Raw genomic sequence first — 18,236 nt, forward strand, 5'->3', positions numbered from 1 at the left:
GCCAATGCTTTTTATTAACTGTCATCAAGTTGGCTGAAGAAAAATGAATTTTAAGTGTGTGCATTCTTAAACTAACAACTGAAAGAGGGTCAGTACATATTAGGAATAATATATAACACAGTGCAACATTTTGATGTTGTTCTGGTTTTGCTGTCCTTTATTGCTTTGTGTAGAGATTTTGGCTTATGGCTAATAAGACCAAACAGAACACCGTAGTAAGAAATAGCTTTTGTAAAATAGATATAGGCCTTGCAACCACACCCATCTGAGTGGAGAAAGAAGGTTTGGGGTTCTAAACTGCTTTGGGAGCTTGTTTTTCTCTGGTATATGTATCAAACAAACTCTCACTGGAAATAAGCACACATTCCATCTGTTTTGCTTTGAATTTTCTCAAATTTCCTGGCATCATTCCTTTTCTGTTTATCCCAATATTTGCTTGTTCAAAATATGTTGCTAAAGTAACAAGGTTTCTGTTGCAGGCACACTTCTCAGTGCAGAATTCCATATACAAAGCAGTACTTCTGCAATCCTTTGAGTGGAAATGAAAAAATGGCCATGTCACATGGTCACTGTTGGCTAAACTGAGAAATCAGGAAATCATCAAAAAAAGAAAAAAGAAAATAACAAGCCACAAACCCTCTCTACCCGTAAGAATAGGGTTATGTTTCCCCGTATGATAGTTCTTCTATGCTGTTCTCCTCCTTACTGACACTTTCATTACAATGAGCCCTTGAGTTGGGTTTATTTACAAATCAAGTTTGCAAGTAAGATTTGTGAGGAGAGGAAACACTCCATACTGTATGTAGGTAGGGCTTCTGTCTCTCCCTTGTCTTCCCTGAAGCTGATGTCAGGTATTTTGTCATTGACTGTGCGGACCTAGGACTTTCGAACACTGTAAGTTCCTAAACATGCTCAAATCCATGCAGTATAATTAGTCGTTCCTTTCCTTTACAAACCAGGTAATGGCAATTAAAACCAATATGTATGTACTTTTTATTTTCTTCTAAGTCAGGAACAAATTTTTATGCAAGGGACAAAGGCATTTACTACTAGTATTTCTGCAATGTTAATATGACAAAGCAACATAATTAACAAAACAAATTGAAAAATTTTATCTGCAATTATGATTCTGTTGTTTTGCGACCCTGTCCATTAACAGCATGTTTTTGAATGGGGTATAAGTAGAGTAATGCTGAAGACAGAAATTAAGACAGCAGTGCTGACTGGTGCCTGGCTTGTTAACTAAAAAAAACCCAAACAAGAAAAAACAACAAATGCACGTGTGTAAAATTACCTGATCATGTCCCTGTATTTTCAAGTTTGCAATACATTTTAGAGCCAACATGAAGTGTCAAAGGTACACCAGACTGCTTTTTTATAACAAGTGAGAACATGATTACGCGACAAACTTCAAAACAGCTGCAGCAGCTGAAGATATTATTGTCCGCCAACTGTTTGTTTCTGTACCTCAGTGAAAGATCCCTCTACACACAACTGAATGACTGCAGCAAGACACATGTGCTGTCTTCATACCACCCTAACATGGATGAACTCTCATAATTTAACGGCTTTGACTGAAGAGCTCTACTGAACTCTGCTGCGGTGTTTTAAGATGTTTAGCACCCTCACTGCACCCTGCTCGTCTACCAGAGATTACTGTCTCCACAAAAGACATGTGTACCTGAGCCTCAGCTGTTCCAATACAGAGTTCAGTAACTAACTTAAATCACCATTAAACACAGATTTGAGCTAAGAGACTTGAGTTTCTCTGCAATGGTTGAGGCATGGACATATGCATCCTTTTGCTGAAGGCTGTTACAGAAGCAGGAGCAAACAGTTGACTGTGGTACCATTTTAAAGAGTTGTGACTGTCTCCTAAAGAACTAGATTCAAGGTCCTCAGTCTCTGTGAGTCGCTGAGTCGGTAATATATTGAGTTTGAAGCACACACAGAGTTCCTTAAAGTGGTTCAGTTATAGGCCGGGCGGTATACAGGCTGTAATGACTAACAGGCAATAAAGTGTTAAACTAAAACAGCTGTAACAAGCTGACCACATGGCTCTACCCTGAGCCTGTTTGCAGTCTATCACCTGGAATAAAAAACCCAACACTTTCTTCATTTGCAGTATGATGGAAAGTCACTGAAACAGGTATCACTGGATGATGAGAAAAGGCTGGGTAACTATCAGTTTATGCTTGCCCTGCTTTGGCACTGTGCTACTGGCCATTCACTGGAGACAGCCTACAGGGAAATGTCAAAGATGGACTTTTCATTTGACTATTCTTATATTCTTTCCACCTTAAGTGCCTTCCAAATAGCATTTTAGTTCCTAATTGATAGGACGTCATGTGGGTGCAACATCATTTGAGAACTAAAAGCCGTTATCTCAGGGTTGGGTGAAGTCAAAATAAATTGCTGTGAAAGCAGCAAGGTAATCAAATCTCAGTGAAACACAGACCTAGATTATAAACACAGGTCAGTGGAGCAGCAGCACAGCATTCCTTTACAAGCTATCAATTTTTTTCCTTTTTAATTTACTCAGGGAATAGCAGAACAGTTAAGTTTCACAGCACAAATCGTAAGTGAAGCTCCAGCAGCAGCACCAGAATTTTCTACTATGAAGCATTAGCAGAGCTGTAAGTGGTAACAGAAGTGGTTTTCTCAATGAAAAAAAAAAAATCCACCAGTCCCAGAAGCCATCATTCTACCTCGTCACTGTGGAAATGAGAAGCCAGCTGCCCTTATCTGCAACACGTCCAGGACCCCTTTGCTTCTCCAGTGCTGGCAATTCAGACTCTTTAAATATTTTGCAATACTAAATGTCAGTGCATTTGATTCGGTCAGGTGGATGCTTCCGTCTCACTTCTTTCTACACAAAGTGCAGCCTTAAAAAGCCTTAAAAGGCACAATGCATTCTCTAGGTAATGATCACTGTAGGAAAAAATGCATAGCATTTCTGCATGCTGGTTGCTGGTGCAGAAAGTCAGTATCAAAGAAAGTAAAATTCCACCTTTTCTGTGATATGAAATTAGTTTACTTGAGAACTTTTTAAATATTCCACCACAGGGAACCCATATAACAGTGAAGCGTTTGGCAGCATAACCAGCTGAAGGCTGCTGTGCTATTTTTCTTTCCCCTACTGACTTCCGAAGGAGTGCTATTTCATTAATGCTTTTTTCTATCCATAGAAATCAAACGGAGAGAAACGTGACAGGATTCAGTGACTACATTCTAATATTTGCACAAGTGGTATAGTCAAAGTTAAACCAAAAAAACCCCAACCCTCTGAGATGCACCAGACAGTGCTCTTAAAATGTCACCTTGGGAGTTCTTCACTTTCTCCTCCATGAATTGTTTTATTGCTAAAAGGATTATTTGGCTTCCTGACCTTGGTTTTTCCTTTGGGTACATAATAAATTCCAGAAGCTCGTAGAAGAAAATAACGCCTCTTCCAGGACTTCTTTCCATCTTCTTTTAAATAAAGGGCCCCTTCAAGCTCTGGCACAATGACAGATGTCCCACAGAAGCTTTCCTGTGCAACAAGAATAATACATGAAATACACTGATTTAAGCACAACCCTATTAATAAATAGCAGAAAAATGTTCCCTTGAAAAAGACGGACGTTTCCAGTGACAGTGAACATACGAACATGAGGAATGCAGTTACCAGAGAGATGAACACCTTAGACAAAGGAAACTTTTCCAAGCTAATGTGGTAACTCAGCTGTGCAAGTTGGGTGCTCACACTGGAAAAGGTGGCTCGCAAGACCTCCATTCTCTAAAGGCTTAAGCAAAAACCTCCAAAAGTTTTTAACTAGATGTGCTCAGTGAAGGCAATAAAACAGAATGGTTGGTACTGCTGCTGTTGGTTTTTCTCTCTTGCTGTACCTATAGGTTCTGCAGAGAAATATTTCTGTAGAGGGAATCTTTGGAGACAGCTTAAAGTTCTAAAAACAGCTTAAGAAAAAAATTCCCCTCCATCTCTGCTTTCACTTTGGAATACATGCTAGCATTTAAAACACTGTTTGAACAAATATACTTCGTTGTTTGCTTGAAGAACTTATCGTCAGGTCATTTTTAATGCCAACACACTTACCACTTAATGTTTTCATCCAGAATTTACCAGGACTTCTGCTGATTGACATGTGGTGCCTTCATAAGATGCACTAATTTTGAAATGGGAACTCTCAGTCACCTGAGAGCAGCATTTCCTTTGTTAACTTTCACCAAAGTCAAAATCCTTGCCAGGAGAACTGTGATAATCTTTTCTTTCATACAGTTCTGGATTCTTCTCTCTCATACAACTGAAGTAAAACTTGAGCAGGAAAGGCAAGAGGCTAAACAGACTGTCATGGTTTTAGCTGGGATAGAGTTAATCTTCTTCACTGCAGCTGGCATAGTGCTGTGTTTTGGACTTAGTATGAAAATAATGTTGATAACACACAGATGTTTTAGTTGTTGCTGGGTAGTGCTTGTACTAGTCAAGGACTTCTCCAGCTTCTCATGCTCTGCCGGGTGCACAAGAAGCTGGGAGGGGAAGGTGCACAACCCAGACAGCTGATCCAAACTGACCAAAGGGATATTCCATATCATATGACACCATGCCCAGTATATTAACTGGGGGGAGCTGGCCAGGAGAAGCAGCGATCGTGGCTCGGGGACAGGCAGTGTCAGTCAGCAGATGGTGAGCGGTTGCATCACTTGTGTCTTTTTCCTCTTCGCCTGGGTTTCATTTCTCTCTCCTTATTTTCCTTTTCATTATATTATCATCATTCTTAGTAGTAACATAATAATTATTTTAATCATTACCATTATTACCATTATTACTATTATTACTATTCTAATTATTAAACTGTTCTTATCTCAAACCAGAATTTTTCTTACTTTTGCCCTTCCAGTTCTCTTTCTCATCCCACTGCGGGGCGGGGGGAGTGAGCAAGTAGCTGCATGGTGCTTAGTTGCTGACTGGGGCTAAACCATGACACAGACTTTATGGAAAAGTGTGAAGGATCTTGATCAATGGTCGTGATCAATGGAGCAGAGTCTGGACAGAGGCCTGTCACTAGTGGTGACACCCAGGGGTCTGTGCTGGGTCCAGTCCTGTTCAACATATTCATCAATGACCTGGATGATGGGATAGAGTGTAACCTCAGCAAGTTCGCTGATGATACCAAGCTGGGAGGAGTGGCTGATACACCAGAAGGCTGTGCTGCCATCCAATGAGACCTGGGCAGGCTGGAGAGCTGGGCCCAGGGGAACCTGATGAAATTAAACAAAAGCAAGTGCAAGGTCCTGTACCTGGGGAGGAACAACCCCAGGCACCAGTACAGGCTGGGGGTTGACCTGCTGGAAAGCAGCTCTGCTGAGAAGGACCTGGGAGTGCTGGTGGTTAGCAAGCTGACCCTGAGCCAGCACTGTGCCCTTGTGGCCAAGAAGGCCAGTGGTATTCTGGGATGCATTCAAAGGAGTGTGGCCAGCAGGCTGAGGGAGGTTATCTTCCCCCCTACTCTGCCCTAGTGAGACCACATTTGGAGTGCTGTGTCCAGTTCTGGGCCCCCCAGTTCAAGAAGGATGTGGAACTGCTTGAGCAAGTCCAGCAGAGAGCTACCAAGATGGTATGGGGACTAGAGCATCTCCCTTATGGGGAAAGGCTAAAAGACTTGGGTTTGTTTAGCCTGGACAAGAGAAGACTGAGGGGGGATTTCATCAATACTTATAAATATCTAAAGGGTGGGTGTCAGGATGATAGGACTGGACTCTTTTCAGTAGTGCCCAACGACAGGACAAGGTGCAACGGGCACAAATTGGAAGACAGGAAGTTCCACCTAAACATAAGAAGAAACTTTTTTACTGTGAGGGTGCCAGAGCAGTGGAACAGGCTGCCCAGGGAGGTTGTGGAGTCTCCTTCCCTGGAGACATTGAAAACTTGCCTGGATGCATTCCTGTGCCCCCTGCTCTAGGTATGCCTGCTCAAGCAGGGGGGTTGGACAAGATGATCTCCAGAGGTCCCTTCCAACCCCTACCATTCTGTGATTATGTGATCTTCTTTTGTAGTACAGCTAATAATTTCAGGTAGTGAGAAGTACATCTATTTCTAACCCAAATGATAATTGTTTGCTACTGATCAAACTTACTAACAACATAAAGTCGCAAGGGCTGGCCTAAGGGTGTGGTACAGCTGTTTCTGTTATTCATATTTGTATAACTGCTTTTAATGTTATCACAGCATTACTCTTCATAGAAACCTAAGTTAAAATATTTCATGGCATTGGGGTCTATAACAGCACAATAATTCTCTGTCGTTTAATTTCTCTGATAGGGGATACAATCTGCATTTTTAATAGTGAGCAGCAGATGCAGAGGAAAATCCACATATTAAACCTTAGACACAAAGACACCAACCATCACAGAATTTCCTGTTGTTACTCATTTGCCCACAAAGAACTAAACACTCTTATTGCAGAGCAGAGTTTTGGTGACGTTTGCATCATCAGCCTAGAAAGTTGGCTTACCTCCAGTAAAGCCTCTTTGTTTTTATCATTCATTTCTTTGTTTTCATTCTTCCCTTTGTTTGCCAGGTAGAAATTCTGATTAAGACACAAAAGAAATTGATGTTCATTATAAAGACAGCAATATAACTAGATCACTACAAACCCATTCAATAGTTACTCAGTCTTTCAATTTTGAGAACCCAAGCCAGCAGATGCTAGAGGCAGATGCTTATGGACTCTTCTTACAGAAGGCTTTAATCACAGCTGCCTGCTCATGAGTTTTAATTCTTTACTTTGAATATAATTCAAAAGTAATAAAAAATTGATTTATATACAGCCTTGCAAAATTTTAAAAAACTTGCTTATGTTTTTGGCTGTTTTTTTCTGGATCAATAGATTTGATTTTATCATTCTAGTTTTCACCACTTCATATACTATTACAGGCGGTAGAGGACATAACACTCTATTGCATGCTGATATACGATGAATGCAATGCAGTATCAAAACGCTAGGAAGCATTTTTCCTAACAACTCACTTTGGTAATTTGCACACTTCATATCTGGCACTCTGGATATAACTCAGCTCTTAATTTTTAACGTAAGTGCTTATATGCCAAAGCCATTATCCAAAGTTACTACTTTCTACTTTTAAACCCCTGCTCATGCTCTGCAAAGTATTTTTATGCAATGGAGAAGTTATTAAAAAATCTAGAAGTCAGAAGAAATTATCACCATGATATCTTGACACATGTGCTCCAGCCTACTGAAACAAAAGCCTACACTTTGACATGACCTTCCGCTTCTGTGGCGGAGGGTTGTAAAGCTGCGTCTGCCCTCAGAGGACCCAGTGCCTTTCTGCCCTGCAAACAAAGAACCACAGCGCCTCATACACACAGGTACCAGGAAAAGTAAATTCACCCACTGTTAAACAGCAAAAACAATTTTGCATCCATCTGCATTGTACAGATGGACAAAAGGACAGCACTTGGATATACACGCAAATGCAAGCAGTGGGAAGGTAGCTCAGGAGTGTGCACAGTGGGTTTGCTCAACAGGAAGCACGGCCAGATAGCAGAGCCCAGCTGCCTGCTGACAGTGAGGCAGCTGGGCCTGAAGGAAGCAGGTAGTTCAAGGAGCTATGCCATGCACCATGGGCCAGAGACCAGAATGATAACACTCAAAGTTCTCTTGTTTTATCATTTTCTAAATAAAAGCACATATAGAAGAGGAGCTTGGGTTTGGAAAATACCTGATGCATGTGATAGTCTTACTGATTTCCCTATAATTGGTCAAAAAGCTAAGTTTGCAAAACAAAGGGCATAAAACAAACACCATTGTCTAGGAAATATAAAAAAAAACACGTAAAAACCCAGTAAATTTTGAAAGCTATCTACTTAAAAATTACTCCTAATTCTGTAATTCTTCAGCAATTCTGTAGGAAGAAAACTAAGAGTTTATCTGACTTTTCATCTCTCCCCATTTTTTCACGTCTCAAGACTATGAGAACATGGCAATATATTCACGTGCCTAGAACTCCACAACTAAACTGCAACAAAAATGCAACCGTTACCAAAAGACAAATGAGAAGTATGTAAATGAAGGAACATGCTATTGCTACAGCATAAGAAAGAAACAAGCAGCAAATCTGCCCTGCCAGCATACCATGTCTACAGCAACGAGGTTTATCCGAAGTGAACCCTGCTCTTCCACACAACCACATCTTCTTTTTCAAGCAGTGCTGTGAACAGCTGTCTGCCAGAACGCAAGCCTCACAGCAGATGGTTTTTGTAGGGGCACCAGAAGAGGAAGAGGAAGACGTGTGGATGATCTCAAAAACAGTTCTTTAAAAACTGCTTTCTTAAAAGTTCACATTAAATCAGACAGGGGACATCAGAAACACAGCCACCTGCAATTTGGCCTATGCTGATGCCAAGTCTGTGGTATGAACATAAGAAAAGAAACTTTAACATTCAATACAATAGACAGTTATGCTTGGAAATACAGCAGTCTTCTTCCCTAGGTTATGCAGCAGCACATAGCTGGCTCCAGACTGCCTGAGCACATTTTTAGTCCATGGATGAACATAAGCAAACACTAAGGACCACAGCTTCATGACTACATCTGAAGACAGTATTCATAGCGGGGAAAAACCCAAACCAGCTCAAAACAAAACCTGCTTAGAAGTCTGTTCTCAGTATAACCCATACAGCGATGCCTGCCTATGCAGTCCAAAACCATAGGTCTGACTGAGTGATAATACTCCACTCATCCCACTGGAAAAAAGGACGCTGTTATGAGCAGCTGTAGCCAAGTTCTCTGTACATGTGCCACAGCTTTTCTTGACAGGGAGCACTATCCCAGCACTGCTGGTTTGATGTTGGCACATGCACTTTTGCATTGATGAAAGTATGAAGAGAAACCTCAGAGGGCACCGTTAGGCTGGGTTGGGCCTCCAGACTTTGGGATAGATTTAGAAAGTAGAGGGACATGCAAGCTTTAAGCCTTCTTCTTGTACAGATCCTTATAAAGACATAGTACAACCCCAAAAATACACAATGAAGGTTTATCAAGGTAAGTACACCTCATCACTGTCTCATCAGCTTTACTACTGGTTGGGACAGTATTCATCCGGCTCAGTCAGCCTTCAGTGCACTGATAATAAGAAAACAAAGCTCCTCTGATTACAACTGATTAACTGATTCACATTCAGGCATCTGGCATTTATTTAGCAGAAACACAGACCACCTTGTACTGACATAATCAATGGTAAAGACAGAAAGTTTGTAGTGATGTCCATGCTGGATCTCTAACAACGCAGCTTTTTCATTAGGGAAGCAGGGCTCTGTCATCTAAACCAACATTACATAGCTATACACTGTCATCTTTCACCTGTCAACACACATTTAATTTATTACTGATACCTCGTTTATGACTCTGCCCTGAAATCTGGAAGTACATGGTACTTATTATTTGTCAATGGCTAAAAACCTGGGGAGCAGACTGTACACTGTACACTTGTTTTATCACTGTGTGGTCTCCTATTTTTGATCAGCATTCATCCTATTGGAGGCAAACCGCATGTGTCCACAAGAGGTCATTCCAAGTCCAGTAGTCAAGGGTCATGATAAAAGACAAGCTTTCCTGTCTGAGGACACCACTGGGAAACGCATATTTGGTTTGGGATGTCAGGTCATCAATGGGACAAGATGCGGCTACAGGGTAGCCCTCTGCATCTGTCTACAGATTTGAGAATTAACTATTTCTTACGTTCAAAAGCCAATGTCTTTCTCCTGATAGAGAGCTGAGCCTACTTAACAGGACAGATTCATCCGCTTGGGCTAATAACATAAGAAAGCATATATAAAGGGTTATTTTAACAAAAAAAAAAAAAAAAAGCATGCTGGCACACTTTGTCATTGGGTTTGCTTTGTTTGCATGGTTTGGGTTATTTGCTGTAGAGATGAGCAGTTGAGCATTTTTGCTGAATTATTCCCTGTGCCTACACACCCCAGACCAGCTGAAGCTGACACAAAGCCAGTTGATCTCCCATGCCATTCTGCCTGACTCAGACTAATGCAGAGCTACAACTGCAGTTTTGATATGTACTGCTAGCCAGGCATGACATCCTTAAGAGACGTTACGCCAGCATTTTGCCCTGTGCTTATGCAGGACAGTGGCAAAACTAGCTGATGACCCATCTATGGCTTTACATTAGCTGGAAATTCCACATGCACAAAAGAAAATCCTGTAAAGATTATATAGCTATCTTAAGTTAATTTTGTGCTTTATACTGCAAAGTACCACTAAGTCTATGCATACAACCTTTCCACTTAGGGATACAGCCACCTCCTTTTGTGTGGAAAGACAGGGAAGAAAATTCAGGCTGCATCTCTCTCCACTGTATAATCCTCAAACAGTGGAAGACAGAAGGTGTTTTCAATAGTTTCAAAGAACATCTCTGGTGGCATGTAAGCAAACCAAACCTGGATCATGGTAGAAACAGTAGCTTTAACTACTGCACTGCCAAACTCTCTAATTGGTGTTCCCTGCCTCTATATTTGTAAAAAAAGAATTTCCTAAGTGAAACAGCACCTCTCTCATACCCTTCATCTTTTTTCATACACAGCCTCATCTAAGCTGGAATGCAGCAGCTACTTGTCAGTGCATAGCAAAAAAACAGGTGTTCAAGGTAGCATCCTCCCTCTGCTTCCCCTTCCGCTTAGGTTGTATTTTTGCTTTCAAGCTATTGAAACTGTTTTTCCAGAAGATCTGCAAGGTCCACAACCGTGCAGATCATGCAGCAACCAAGGCAGCTGTTCCATACTCATGACTATCTTCTTTGTGCGGTTAGCTGCCTGTTTATGCTCATCCAAACTGCACCAGGAGCAAGGCAAGAACTGGCCAGCTCACGTTCCATTTCAGCCCATTGCAACTGCGTACTGAATGCAGCACAGTTTGTGTAGGAAAATAAAAAAGAACGCGGTCATATCTGCAACCCGTATCATGATGTCTCCCCTAAAAAAATGCATGTTAAAAACATCAGAAGATACCTATAATTGCTCTGAAGATCACAAATGTAAATAAATAAATGAAGGTAAAGGCAAAGTACTTTGAAGCCTCAAAAAACTTATTTTCAACTGTTTACTTGATTTTGTAATGTTTGAAGAAATCACTACAGCTGACTCTTCAAGCCTTGAGGACGACGGTCTTTATCATCAAAGAGGGGGGGAATATGGAACAGTTGAAAGACAAACTAGGATGCAGCTAACAGAAAAGCACTTAATAGGCTGATTAAAAGTCACCCGCAAAATGGCTCAAATGTGTAAGGACTGTTTCTGTGTTACAGTTCCAAGGCAGAAAACGAAAAATATTTATTGAACTAGTATCTTCAACTTGAAACTATAGCATGATCAGAGATACACTAATAGAGAGAGAAATTAAGATTACTATACAGTGGGAGTACAATGAAAAACACTTCCCTTTTCTCACTCCTATTTCTTTGTGCATTTGCCAGCACACCCAATAATCAGGTTCCCTGACACCTTTCTGTTTCCAGCACTGGGTAACAGTGAAGACAGAAGAAAAACACTGATTCATAAAGGTAGCTAAAGTGGTGAAAAACAAAAGTATGACCTAGTGAATAGTAGCCCAATATCACTGACTTCAAAATAAGTATTCAAGTGTGAAACTCTATTATGAAAGACATTACAAATTCTTACTCCACCTCCTTCTCACACTGTTTCTTACTCTTGCTTTTTAGAAGCAATAAAATGTCAATTCAGTGGATGGGTTCTCCATTAGGGGATATAGCTCTTGCTTTTGGCTTACGTGAGGGAGCAAAAGCATAAAGTACTCACTGTACAGATTTTCATTAATTTTCACTAATACTGTCCAAAAATAATAAAAACCAAAAACCCCACATGCATGTGGTGTCACCTGCACTGTTTGAATTTATCCTGTCTGCTTGTATCAGCAAAAGAGAAACACAGGAAATCAAAATCCATGTAAGCAAAAATCAAATATAGTGTTCTAAGACTGTGACCATCATTTACAGTCAGGAGCCCCTTACAGCTGCCCCTTACAAATAACTCTGTTTAAATGAAGAAAAAGCATTTCCTACATTTTTCTTTCTTTTAGTCTCTTTTAGCTGAGAATTATTCTTTGAGCTTTTTGAAAAGTGGTGTTGAGACCTGACAACCTTTCCTTTCAAGAGTCAAGCACAGCATCACTCAACCGCACGTCAAAGCATCACCTTTCTATGCTATAAAGGTTTTCTTTTTTTGCACATGTACCAGTATGTATTTTTGTTTTACTCTTTAGTCATAGACTCGTGACACTCCATCTCTGTAGGTGAGTCACTGATGCCATTCATGGAATGGTCTTTCACTGTGAGTTCCCTGCAGGCTAAATTATACCACGGTGAAGAAAGGGCGAAAGTGTGCCTGTCTTCATGAAGAGGCAGACACCTGAGGATTTTGCAGATGCTTTTCCTAAAATGTGTTCCAAACACTTTAAAGAAATTTTTTCAGAAACAAAGCTGCAGAAAAATATTATAAAGTACCACATGACAAGAATGACAATCTTCCAAAAAAGCCACTGGCATCAGCTGAGCAGCATGTTTTTAACACAGACATAGAGGATAAACCATGCATTTCAAAACCTCAGTTCCTCCTTATAAAATGAAACACGTTTAATAATTTGTTGTTTAGTCTATACTAGGTATATAACTAGTTCACTGAAAGAAACAATGAATATGGGCACAGATCCCAGACCTTCTCCAGAGGTCCACTTGTTTTAGCAATGCATCTGGACATATTTATAATAAGATTTTTTTGAAGTGTTTAATTGCATCAAACCCCTGTAATGAAAATTCTGTATTACTAATTTGTCTAAGAATAAATTGTAGGCACCTGGCCTTCTCTGGAATTTGCCTCTTTTCTTCCAGAAAAATATCTGCAAGTTACAAAACTGTGAGATCTCCACAGAGATCTGACAGAATGAACATTAAATAAGACCAACAAGGAATCCAACTGCTGCTACATTACCACCACTGGCTGCGTCAAAAAAAGCATTCTACAATTTCTGTACTCACAAAATGAGTTTGTGGGGCAGCCTTGACTGAGCTAGGAGGAGGAGGCTGAATATACTGAGAATACAGTATCAGAGCACTGGATTTCAGTTTCCCATTGGTTATACCATAATTTCCATTAGCAGTTAGTTTAGTAATCATACACCCTGCCCCCCACCAACTCAGCATTTCCACTTGGTTCAGCCTTTGAAGGACTTACTCCAGATCATGTATTTTACCAGTTTTCATTATCTAGCATGAGCTCTGTCTGTGCAATACCAATTATTTTCTGCCAAAAAGACAAACCGCAATACAACTGTACTATTCTGCCTGTCTCAACGTTTGAATTTACTAAGCCTGACAGATCGTTAGACTTCATTACTGGCAAAATATTTCAATAGCGTGATAGCCACAACTGAAGCAGTTTCCTTAGGCTGTTCATTTTAGAGCTTATCACAGAGGGGCTGAAGCTCAAGGACTGCAGACGTGTCCAGATCAAGCTCAGCATGTCCTGAGATGGGAAGACAGAACTACACTCTTATTCCTGTTTTGGTTTAAGTCATGTTTATTTCTAAAGTTCACTGTACTCAAAATGCCCAGAATTTTCATCAAAGATCTATGTCCTGCAGGAGGTTCACAGCCTTGCCCTAAGCCACTTGCCCAAATAAGAACTACTAGTTTATGAAGCAACTGTACAATTGAACTTCTGCTGCTAGATATGTTTATCTACATTAGAAGGTATGACATCTAGAGCCACAATGTGATTTAGTTCCAAACTTGGCTTTGCTGTCTCCTATTAAAAATCAACAATAATCCATCTACAATGCAGGATAAGTTTTCTTTCCCTGATGGCGGATAGTTGTTATGTCAATGAAGGAAACAACTTCTCTGCAGGTTTCACTTAAAACACTGGCTCATTAAAAAAAAAAAAAAAACAAACAAAAAAAACCCCCAAAAAAACCAACAACAAAACCTCCAACAAACCACTTCCTAATGAGCAGCTTACTGATATTTGTTGCCAAATTATATATTTTACTCATTTTTTCGGCAATGCTGAATTGCTCACTTTTCTCTTGCTGCCCTCAGGAACAAACAGGATGCTCAGTAAGCTAACAGACTGCTGACAAGGGGAAAAAGATCTAGTGCCCCAGAATCCATCAACTGTATGTGCTAGGGTGTTTGTAAGTATGGTTCTGACCATATATCACAAGAAATAAATCATTTGTGTATACACCTATCCTGAATAATTTGATGCAATTCAGCGTGCAGACCCTCTTTTCACAAAGTTAGTGTGCACAAGTTACTGTTCATCCAATTCTTCTGTCCAGTCTAAATGAAATCCAGATAAACTCTCTGTAGTGCTCAGCATACTCTTCATGAACTTTCATGCGCAACTGGCAAAAACTAGACCTTCAAGGAAATGTTGATTTTTATCAGTGAAGAAACTGTAGTAATGACAAAGACCAGGTGTTTACGGCTGTGCCATCTCACCCCAGTTCTGAGAGCTGTGCCTAAGCAACAGCTTGTACCAGCAGAGAACTACATGCTTAATCTTTTACCACTGCAGATGGGACTTAAAAATAGTATCAGAAAAGAATAGAAAGCACTAATTTTCAAATCCTTGCATTCAACATTCTGGCTTTTTTTTTTTTTTTTTTTTTTTAAAGTACAAGTTTTGCTTTCTCTAATTCCAAACTGACAGAGCTGAGAGCAAATTAATAACGCAATAGGCAGCACACAGACTAAATTACATCATTTTAGACTCTTATCCAAATACCATGTTAGCTTACCTGGGGATTTTTAAATAAAGCGTATTTTTCACTTTTTTCCAAAAACAGAATCTTATTCTCAGTGTCTCGAGTCCAGTCTGATAACACTTCAACAACATTTTCATGGTCTTCAAAAAACCTTTCTGGAGAGACAGAAAAGATAATGTAAGACTGTTCTGGTTTCGGCTGGGATAGAGTTAATTTTCTTCCTAGTAGCCAGTACGGTGCTGTGTTTTGGATTTAGTATGAGAATAATGTTGATAACAGACTGATGTTTGAGTTGTTGCTAAGTAGTGTTTACACTAAGTCAAGGACTTTTCAGCTTCCCATGCCCTGCCAGGTGCACAAGAAGCTCGAAGGAGCACAGCCAGGACAGCTGACCCGAACTGGCCAAAGGGATATTCCGTACCGTATGACGTCACGTTCAGTATATAAACTGGGGGGAGTTGGCTGGGGAGCAGCGGTCACTGGGCATTGGTCAGCGGGTGGTGAGTGTTCGCATCACTTGTTTTTCCTGGCTTTTGTTCCTTTCTCTTTTTTGTTGTTTCCATTTTCACTACAATTTTTAGTATTATTATTATTATTACTAGTAGTGCCTTCTGTAGCTCTGGCAGGCTCCTGAATTCCTCCTGCATCTCTGGGCTGTTGCCCAAAGACTGCAAAGGATGGAAATGGTGAACCCCTAGGAGTAGATGGTTACATCCATGTCTCTCAATGGCTTTCTGCTTTTGGTGGCTTTTGCTTTTTTAAGGTTTGCAGTATCGCTGGGGGGAGTTACATATTCACTTTGGCTACTGTATTAGAAAAAATAGTAGAAAACTTATTTCATGTCTTTTTACTTATTGGAACAAGCGGAAAATTGCTTTTTGTCAGCAGGAAGAATTCTATACACTGAAAATAAAATGTTTTGTTTCAAGCACACAGAAATGGCAAAACAGAGGAATAGGAAGACAGACTGAGAACTGATGTGAAGTTTCATTCAGCATCTCTGTAGTTAAAAACCTCACCAGAGATGTGGGAGACCTAGTGTCAGTTCTCTCTCTTCCTGAGCTAATCTGAACCTGGATCCTCCACCCAGGAAAGCCACAGGGTATGCTGAGGTTAGGTAAGCCTTACCTCTTCTTCAGTTACACTTGTATAAAGTAGCTGAACAGTCACATAAATCCACTTTGGAAGGAAAAGGAATTGAGCAAAATTTGACAGGTAATTTTGGAAGGACCCAAACTGCATTCTTCTACAAATTCAATCTTGGGGAAGGGAATTGACCCAGCTCCAATTTTCAGTATGATTTTGGCAGTCCTCTGGGAACAGCTGTACTCCCATTTCAGTGGTCTGTGGTGATCACAACTTTTAATGGCCTACATTGGCCTACATTTGTAGTGTTAAAGAAATAACACTACTTGTTACTTTTGACAAGGGTTCAGTATGTCCCATCAAAATGAAATTTTGTTAATGAATTAAATTCACAAAATGAGGTTAGCTTCAGGGCCAGTTCACAAGTACACAGTAACTTTTAACAGCGCAAGCAACGTAACACTTTTCATTTAGCAAATAATACTTCTGCAATATACTGGAAATATAAAGCACTTTATAGAACCCAATTAACGTTTTGAAGGGTAAAACAGTATCTTATAGTCCAGGATAAACGTAAAATAATTTTCAGGTCATAACACTACTTACCTAACACTAATTTTTGCCACATATATTTTGTTTGTTTGTTTCCAGTACCAGGCTCTTCTTGTATAAAAGGTATGATCGTACCATCCTCAGGAGGGTCTTTTTGATAATTATTGTTACAAAAAAGCCTGTCAAATCTGGATGCCTATTAAAAGGCAATACGCTTTTTTGCAAAATACATGGTGGTATGTACAGCCCAGTATTTTATCACCACCTTGCTATTGAAATTATTTGTGATATTTAACATTCAATTAATCTAAAACCGTAGTTTATTCTATTTGCAATGATCATCTTTCAAAATAACAGTATATATAAAGATACTCTGTCAAGGATCTTCTGATATAAAACTAGCTTGGACTTTCAGTTCAGCCTGAAATATTTGCTGCTCAGATTTTCTTCTTAAAGTAAATGTGATTTTATTCTCTTGAATACTAACATGGAAAGCAGGCAGAAAAGGAGAGAACAGGAAAGTCTGTCTTCTAAGCACACTGATAGTAATAGAGCTATCTAGAACTGCCAAGAAGTATACTGACAAGAATAAATAATAGTTCACATTGTTTTGATTTTGAACAATATTTACTGCATGTTGCTGTGCACTGGAAGCAGAAGAAAGAATATGCACCATTCCATCCGCATTGAAATTCCCTTCTGCAAACAAAGCCTCCATTCCCAGCTGATTTGGACCTGGTGATAGACCTCTGCATCAGGTGTTCATAGACTTTTTCTTTTTTCCTGAGCCAACTAATGATTTATTTCCTTTCCTTCTTTTCTTCTGTCATGGCTTTTACAATAGTTTTTATTTTTTATGAGAGCAATTTCCTAATTGCTAATCCAAACCCAAACCAACCTAACCCAACCCGAAGCATCTATCATTAGCTGGGACTGAAGCAGCACAAGTAATTTTTACATACCAAAAAAAAAAGTCTAACCATTAACCCCAATGTTTGTAGCATATGATCTCCCTGATGCCTTCAGTTTTAATTTTGTAATGGGGAATTCAAAATGTCTATCCAGATTATGAAGAAACACAAGTACATTCTCTTTAATGATTATGGAGACTCAGAAAACAGTCTGCTTATATGCTGTCATCCTAACACTCAGAAATGTTTGTGCAAGTCACACTAGACCAGAGGGAACAATTTTCCAAGACAAGAAAACACTCTAAAATTATTCAAAATGACATTTGTGACATTTCTAGGGTCTAATGACATTTCCAATCTTTCCTTAGTTGAGATCAGCAGGTATAAAAGAATGCAGCAACATTGTCTCATGTACCATCTTAATAGAGTGGAAAAAACAGATTGGCAGTTAAAGTGTCTGCCACTCTTGCAAGCAGGTGAATACCTCCTTGCTCATGAGCAGTCAGGCTTTTTCCAGCTATTTTTACATTTCTTTGTTTTAGTTTAGCAGGATGATTATTCCTGGGCTCTTTTAAAGTGCAATATTGATATTTAACTTTTGTTGTGCATTTTTACATCTCTGCTGGGAGTCTGTAAACTGAAAATGCTAACGGCTGTTTGACAGTTTCCCATTTCTCTAGGTCAAATGCAACCCTGGAAGAAAGTTGTGGCAATTCTCCTTTTCCTTTTGATGTAAATACCTTCGCAGCCTGGACAATAAAAAGATTCGGAAATAACTCACAATTAGAGAATACTCCATTCTTAATTAGGCCTTGAAGCCTTTTTGAAACAAACCCCATTAAGTTGCACCAAACAATACATAAGTTTTGTA

The 18,236-nt window shown here is 39.8% G+C and overlaps 1 protein-coding gene across 2 annotated transcripts in view; it reads right to left on the reverse strand.

Moving 5' to 3' along the window:
* APBB1IP (amyloid beta precursor protein binding family B member 1 interacting protein) overlaps positions 1 to 18,236 on the reverse strand; it is a 72,677-nt gene that overhangs the window by 20,648 nt on the left and 33,793 nt on the right. For both annotated transcript variants that reach the window (XM_075082616.1, XM_075082615.1), the window contains exons 7-9: positions 14,850 to 14,971; positions 6,513 to 6,587; positions 3,389 to 3,532 (exon numbers count right to left, since the gene is read on the reverse strand). In XM_075082616.1, the coding sequence (XP_074938717.1) occupies positions 3,389 to 3,532; positions 6,513 to 6,587; positions 14,850 to 14,971 (341 nt within the window). The remainder of the gene's footprint in view (positions 1 to 3,388; positions 3,533 to 6,512; positions 6,588 to 14,849; positions 14,972 to 18,236) is intronic.

This window comes from Phalacrocorax aristotelis, chromosome 2 (assembly GCF_949628215.1).
Source record: "Phalacrocorax aristotelis chromosome 2, bGulAri2.1, whole genome shotgun sequence".
NCBI lineage: Eukaryota > Metazoa > Chordata > Aves > Suliformes > Phalacrocoracidae > Phalacrocorax > Phalacrocorax aristotelis.